Here is a 7,552-nt window from a genome sequence, read left to right as displayed (position 1 = left end):
TGACCACTCCTCGCGTTACCCGCGCTCTGGCGACTACTACGCTCAGCCCTCGATGCACTTCTCGCCTCCTGCACCTGCGAACGGCTACCGCGCCTACCCCTCCGAGCACTCTGCCTATTGCCCGCCCCACTCTCACTCCGCGCTCTCCTCCCTCGCGCCCTTCGCGTACCCCGCCGCCGCGCCCGCGTCCGCGTCCTCAAAACGGCAAGCGCAGTGCGAATGGGGCGCCCCCGGCGCGCGCTGCGGGATCCCGATCGACGACCCGTCCCCGTCCGGGATCGCGCGCCACCTGCGCACGCACCACGACGTGCTCGTGTCCGACAACCACACGCGCGGCGCGTGCGTCTGGGGCGTGCGCGGCTGCGGCAAGGACATGTTCCCCTCCTCGTTCGGGAAGCACATCGCCGAGTGCCACCTCCGCAACATGACGAAGCAGTGCCAGTACTGCGGCGCCGACTTCGCCCGCGCCGACACGCTCTCCCGACATATCAAAGGCTTCTGCCCGAACTCGCCCCAGGCGCAGCGCGCGCACGCCGAGCGCCACGCGCGCCCGGGCGCGAAGGCCCCCTCGACGCCTGGCTCGGGTTACAGCTCGGGTTCGAGCCCGGGCTCGAGCCCGTGAGCGCGCATCGGGGTGCTGCGGAGCTCGCTGCTCGAGGCCAAACTCGTGCCGGGAGCTCTGGGGCCTGTGGGTTGCTCGCTCGCTGGGATTGCTCTTCCTGTGCGTTTCCCTGCTAGGGGGCCTTTCGGACGGTGCGCTTACCCCCCTCGCGTTCTCTTTGTTTGCAGGCTTGGGCAGCTCCGAGGCTCGTGGCTCGCGCTGTGCGCATCCGCCGCCGCCGCCGCCCTTAACCCCCTCTGTCCTTTCTTGACCACCTCTACTCTATCTGCCGTTTACTGGACCGTCGCGCCCCCCTATACGAACCCGTACAGCCTCGTAACTCGGTCTCCAGGTCCCGCTCGCTAACTATTCGCCGCTGTCGTCTCCCTGGGCTCCCGCCGCCGCCGCTCTCCACTACGCTACGCTTACGCTTACGACTTCCCCCTATCATCCCGCGCCCGCCCTCCCCTCGTACCCTCGCATCCCCGCTCGCATCCCTGGGTAAACAAAACCGCCAGGGTGTTCGGATACGTCCCGTCTCGCCGCGCCGCCTGCGGGACGCGTCGGGGCGGGCGTAGAAGATGGACACCGCCGTCGGTCGGTGCACCTCCCGGAGGCGTCGCCTCGTCAGGCGTCTCGGGGTTCTGCATCGTTACAGTTGTATCATATAGCTCTCTCTCCTACCCTCGTGTATTAAGTAGTCTTACCGCGCGCAACAGGACTCGTGCTCGTCCGCCTCTCTCTCTCCCTCTCGCGCGCGCGCCGTCTGATGCTACTGCTGAGTGTGCGTTCAACGTTCAAGACTGGTGCCAGAGACGATCCGAGTACCACGCCACGGGCGTGCCGGGCCTCGAACGTCGCGTCTACGCTGCAACCCGCGTCGGGGCCTTCTGCGCGCGTATCTCGAGTCTTCTCTGCTCTCTTCGCGCGGCGCTGTGGGCCGCCCCGGCTCCGCAGACTCGCCTTCCTGCGCCGATGGGGAGACGCGCTCGCGCCAAACGAGCACCGACGTCGGCTTGGCTCGCTTCAGCTTGACGTACGTGCGCGCACCCCCCGCGCAAACTCCCCCCCGCCTCCGCCTCCGCGCTCGCACGCACGCAGCTGAGCTCGCGCCTCGCCCTCGCGAACCGAACCTGGTTAGCCGGGTGTCCGACCGCCGCTTCGATACCAACGTCACCAGAGCTGCCGAGGTGTGCAGACGTGCGGACGTGCAGCAGCAGCGGTCGAGTTCGAGTTCGAGTTCGAGTTCGAGGTCGCGGCGGGGCGGGGCGGGGCCGTGGCCAGGCGACCGTTGAATATTGAATATTCAGCAATGAGCCCACCCACGCACCCGTCGACGGACTCGCTGCAGGAACTTGGGTGGCGCCGTCGGTGCCGGCGTCGGTGCCCATCACCAGTTCACGAGTTCACCTGCTGAGCCGCTCCTCTGGCCCGCCACGCGGTGACCGACCCGCGTTCTGCGGCAGCTAGCGTCATGTGGATTTCAGATTGCGGATTGCAGATTGCGGGATGGTGGGATTGCGGGATTGTGGACGGTGGCCGTCCACCATGGGCCCTGGGGGAGCGAATCGGTGATCGACGGGCACCGCTGTGTTCGCCTGGCGGGCCGCAGACGGGACGTGCGGGCTGTACGTGTGGTCGTGGACGGATCCCGCCCGCCTCTAGACTCTGGATTTCTACCCCTCCCCGGGCCCCCCTGGCCCGCGCCGAGATCTGCACTGGCGGCCGGGGTGATGTCGGTGGCGGATGCTCGTGCCGCTGCGTGCTGGTGCGAGATGGACGGGCACGAGATGCGGCCTCAGGACGCGCCGCGCACAAATGTTGGGAAACTGTATATGCTTAAGCTTGCTAAAATGAAAGTGAAAGTACGCGACGACACCGCGTCGATCGAAACTGCCTGGTATTCCGGGGTGCCAGGAAGCTGAGAGGAGGACGCGGAAACACCGGTACGCGGCCGTATTTCGCGCTGCACGACGCCGGTCGTCGGCCACGTTGAGCTCGCGCGAGTGAATTTGTCTGACCCACCGCCGCCTTCAAGCTCCGGTGTCGTGCTCCCACGTAAGTGTGTGGAAATGCATGGCACCATCAGGCTGTCGTCCCACGACGAGCCTGGCGCAGCGTGGGCGCGACCCCGTCGTCGGCGGGCCGACGCAGATGGCGGGCTCGGGGGTGCTTCAGGAGACCGCGCGCCCGCGGATGAGCACGAGCGTCGAAAAGTGGGCAGCGCGCCCGCGCCCGCGCCCGGGCGCAGGATTACGTTCGCGGGAATTTGACGGCTTGCGTCGTGTGGTTGTGGTTGTGGTTGACGTCTTCCATCACCAGGGCCAGCTCCAAGCCAGACGCGGACCTCCACGTTCTCGCGGCGGGATCGTGTCTGTCCGCGGTGTCCTGTGCGGGTGCCTGTGAGACCTGTCTCCTGCGGGTTCTTCTCCTGCGCCTTCGGATGAGGAGAGTGGCCAGGTGTGGGCGACCTCGGAGGCGTGGGCCGTTTGGCGAGTGGGGACTCGGGGGGATGGGGAAACGAATCTGAATCCTGATGCACCGCTTGCGGTCGTCCGACAAGGACCCGAGATGGATGTCGACACGGAGACTCAACTTTGTCCTCGCTAATGTCATGGACAGCCTTCTGGCGCGTTAGGCTGCCCTTCTCCTAGTAGCGGTGTTGGTTGCCGGCGCGACTTCAAGGTGCTTTTGCGGCTGCAACGTCTTTGAGTGTTTGTTGTCGCATGACGTTAACTTCACTTGTTATGGTGCGAGGACACACCCGCTCGCCAAAGTGCATCATCTAGCAACAGCGTAAGCTGTATGTAGGGCTGCCGAAGGCGCGACACAGGCGAGAGGGATCGCCCTCGCATCGCACACCCCGATGGTGCGGTCCGAGCTCGCTCGGTCCTGAAACTACACACTTACCTACAATTGGTCCTGCCGCCGGCCGGCGCGCAGCCTAGGTGTGTGATCGACCGCCGGCGTCCCCCGCGGGGTCGGCTAACACGCACTACGTTGAACGTCGTTGCGTCCGGCGCAGCCCACCACCGCCCACCGGCGGACGCGTTCGATCGTGCCGAATTTGCGATTGCGCGGGGCGCGGGGCGCCCGGCGAGCGTCGACTCGCGCCCCCCGAGCGACGCGGGCCCTGCGATGGCGAAATCAATGTCCAAACGGAAGCGGGGGCGACGCGACGCCCCTGGATCTGATCACAATCCGCCGAGCTGGCTCCCCACGGGCGCATCGTCGCTGCACCCGGCCGTCTCACGTCCGGGGGGAGGGCCTGCGAGGCAGCTGTAGTGAGTCTGGGGTTTGAAGTTGCGCTCTGCTCCTGATGGTAGGAAGTCGGGTTCGATCTCGCCATTGAACAGTGCGCGCAGGCGCGCAGGGCCCACTGCGACCGGAGGGTTGGCCTCCGGACGCGCACGACGGGCAAATCACATTGACTGCAGCAACGCCAGCGCGCGACGACCCCACGCTTCGGTGAGAAACGTGAGGTCGACGTGAGGTCGGGCGTGAGCCTAGCAACGACACAGGCTGGCTCAATCCTGGCAGACTGAGAGAGGTGACGCGGGCCACCTGGGCTGGAAGCGGCGTTAGGAGCGGAAACCCGGCCGGGTCCGGAAGAAGCCGCTGCGTTCTCCTCATGATCAGCTCCGATTGAACTTTTCGCACTCCGCGCGCGGAACCTCGGCCCGCAGTATTTCGCACACTCGTCATTTTGGCCACGTAAGCGTTACGTGTGCGTTCTGCTACTCACCACCCGAGGTCGCCGCGGTTGCTCCTCTTCCTCAGCGTCCATTCATCACAGCACCGCGATCCTGTTGATCATGCTCAAGGTTAGCGCCTCTGCGATTGTTTCAACATCATCGATAACTCACGATGCGCGCTGTAGCCTGTGAGCAGGATAGCCGGCTACTGGAGAACCCCGTATGCGCTGCACGTTAGTCAGCGTTCCGCGATGCGGACCAAGCCAGGGTCTCTTGCCTTTGGCAACGCCAGGCGCGTCCCCTCGGCTTCTTATTCGTATATGCCTGCTGGAGCACTGATGCATTGCAGCTCCCTGAAGGCAAAATGGGATCCATTTTTGCTGGCATTTGTCACCTGTATGCACACATGTGATGCGCAGGCGGTGCGTTGGAGGAGTGGGCTGGCCCTGCCCGAGGTTCTGGCTGCCTGAGGTTTGAAGTCCCACAATTCTGTGACGGCGGGCATCACAACGACAGTCCGGGTGAACCGGCCCTGAGGCCTGACCATGGGCGGTCCGCGCGTGGAAGCTTCTCACGCCGTACTCTTCGCTGCTAGCACTACGCTGAATTCTGTCCAGGGCCCTATCCGGATACTCCTCGTCGATCATGGTCGAGGTGCCTCAGGCGCCAGCCTTCAACTCTCCGCTCCTGGTCGTTCGGAGAGTACGTCATTCCGACGAAGATCGCAGGCAGCACTTTCCAATGCGCCTTCAGTCATGGCTCCGAGGCCGCCCTTCCCACTCTTCTCCCGGCGGGGTAGGTCCCGCTTTTCCGTTCCTCGTTTATATCGAGCACTTCCACCGGCGCTCGGGACGGAGTAGCGCGTGAGAATAGAAGACCGGACCTCGTGATCGTAGTAAAGCAGCCAGCTGGCATTACGGACAAGCATAGACATACCGACGCCGCAAGATCAGATTGCAATAGATCTGTCAGTGCTCAGTGGATCTTCTTGTTTATTGCACAGGATGCTAAATTTTTCATGCCTAGAGCCAGGACAAGGTGCGCCTTTTTGCGGGACGCGCGCCATGTTCCTCCGTCGCGGGTATACTTTGAGACCGGCTGACATGGACCACACAGGACAAGATCTTGACCACTGCCCAACGTCTGGCTTCGGATTCCGTCACCATTAATTCGACGCGCCATTCGTGTCAATAATTTTCGCGACTCGCGGGCCCAGAACATCCACGGAGCTCCGACGGCTCATCGTACCTATGGCATCATCCGAGGCCTGCTGAGACCGAGCGGAGGGTGCTGGGGCTTTCAGCGGTTTCATGACGGCAGCGTTTCTGGAGGGAACCACAAGAAGAGTGGCTTCGCGGGCCTTCGGACAAGTAGGCGCGCGCTCTTGGCGGAGGCGGGCGGCCTCCTGAGCCGGTCTCTTGCTGTGCGCTCCAGGCAGGCACGTCTCTCGCCGGACCCTCCTCCTTGCTCTTGCCACCTCGGGCGGCGTCGTTCGTTCGCCATAGGCAAGATGGTGCGTACTCTTCGCGCGTCCCGGCAATCGGCGTCCATTCCACCCCTCCTTGGTGCGGGCGGATCGCTGTCGCTGCGCGGGATTCGCCCGCGCGTCGCAGCCGATCCCGCGAGTGTAGCCCGGCTTTCTAGTATCTATGTCTTCCCACCCTCCTTCCCGGTCATGGAAGCGCCATCCAGTGACGCGAGAGCTTTTGCCGCCCCCGACAGACCGCTCCCGCCACCCACCTCGCCGCCACCTCACCAAAGGCATGCTGCAGGTCATAGACCAGGATATGCTCTGGTATGTGTCCCCCATCGATGGCATTGTGCAGTACAGGCGATGCTCTATGACCTCGATTGAATCATGCGGCGCAGGGTCCATGAGCAGACGCGCAGCTCCGTTAAGCGCCGAAGGGGCGTGTCCCTCTATCTGGATACCTCGACCTTCCAGCTTGGCGCCTCTCCCTCCTTGTTCTTTTTCGCGGCAGTGTTCCGGGGCAGTCCTATTTCGGTTCGCACAACTCAAACTGTCCTCTGGACGTTATGTTCAGGTGAGCCGTCCACATTAACCGGTCGACGGGCCTCACGTCCTGCCGCCTGGCAAAACTAGGCACGCACGCCGATGGGTCGGGGCTGGGACAGCGTCATGCGGCACTCCAAGTCTTCTGCTGTCCATAGGAACCTGCTAGATGGACGGTGTTCAGGCGGACTCCGAGATTACACGGGATCGCGGCTGTTCTTGCAGCAGAAGCCGGCGCTCTGAACGAAAGTCACATCCGGATGAGATGCTATGCGCATCGTGCAGCGAAGCCCCCCTGATGGCCCAACCATCGCCGGGACACATAAGTACTCGCTGGGTCCCAGAGGTCATCATCGGTCCCGGCTCCCACTTCACCTAGACATCGCTCGCTTTCGCGCGTCTCTACCCGAACTTCAATGAACATGCTCACATCCACCCAGTATCGGTACCTCCGTAGTAAGTACCCCTCAAACATTCCTTAACTATCACTCACGCGTGGTGGCGTTGTCAGTGACCCGCCTCAAACAGACGCATGTACACGGGATTGATACCAATCGGGGCATTACTCAAACTATGATCGAGGCACGAACGTCCACCAGCCTCGAGGTGACGCGCAGGTGTACTATGACCTGCCCGAGTACAGCCAATGCAACACGTAAGTACCACCCTTGCTCGCGAGCGCTCGCTCTGGCTTAACATCTCGCAGGCTGCCGTCCACCACCATCGCCCAGGACCGCAACCACCTCGTCCCCCTGCTGGTCCTACGCCCCAGCCTACAAAAATGTCCCCCACCCCGTCGCCCCCGCCCCCACCTTCGCCCCACGGCTCGGACTCGACGTCCTACACCGCCCTCATGCACCCCTCCATGGCGTACCCCTCGCGTCCACCGCGCCCACCGCCGCGCGCCTCGACTTCGCCCCGCCCGCCTATCCGCCCCTCGCCCCGCCCGCCAGCACCCGCCGCTGCGAGTGGAACGGCTGCAACGTCGCGCTCGACGACCTCTCCCACCCGGGCGTGCGCCGGCACTTCCGGACGCACCACGCCGACGCGGGCGCGCGCGGCACGCAGAGCGAGTGCCGCTGGGGCCCGTGCCGCGCGGAGAAGATGCTGTTCGAGAACATCCCGAAGCACATCGCGGAGTGCCACCTGAAGAGCATGAAGGAGCACTGCGAGCACTGCGGGAACGCGTTCGCGCGCCGGGACACGCTCCGGCGGCACATGAACACGGGTTGCCCCGTGCTC

The 7,552-nt window shown here is 64.1% G+C and overlaps 2 protein-coding genes across 2 annotated transcripts; both read left to right on the top strand.

Annotated features, from left to right (window-relative positions):
- Window positions 1–208: 208 nt before the first annotated feature.
- Window positions 209–505, top strand: BXZ73DRAFT_21584 (uncharacterized protein; the record flags this gene model as incomplete). The annotated part of the gene is made up of 1 exon (XM_048017626.1): window positions 209–505. A coding segment is annotated over one exon (297 nt), but the record flags the coding sequence as incomplete, so codon positions are not given.
- Window positions 506–7,288: 6,783 nt separating this feature from the next.
- BXZ73DRAFT_18755 (uncharacterized protein) lies at window positions 7,289–7,552 on the top strand (the record flags this gene model as incomplete). The annotated part of the gene is made up of 1 exon (XM_048017570.1): window positions 7,289–7,552. A coding segment is annotated over one exon (264 nt), but the record flags the coding sequence as incomplete, so codon positions are not given.

Source organism: Epithele typhae (assembly GCF_022376455.1).
Source record: "Epithele typhae strain CBS 203.58 chromosome Unknown BXZ73scaffold_7, whole genome shotgun sequence".
NCBI lineage: Eukaryota > Fungi > Basidiomycota > Agaricomycetes > Polyporales > Epitheliaceae > Epithele > Epithele typhae.
This window is presented reverse-complemented; position numbering and strand designations above follow the sequence as displayed.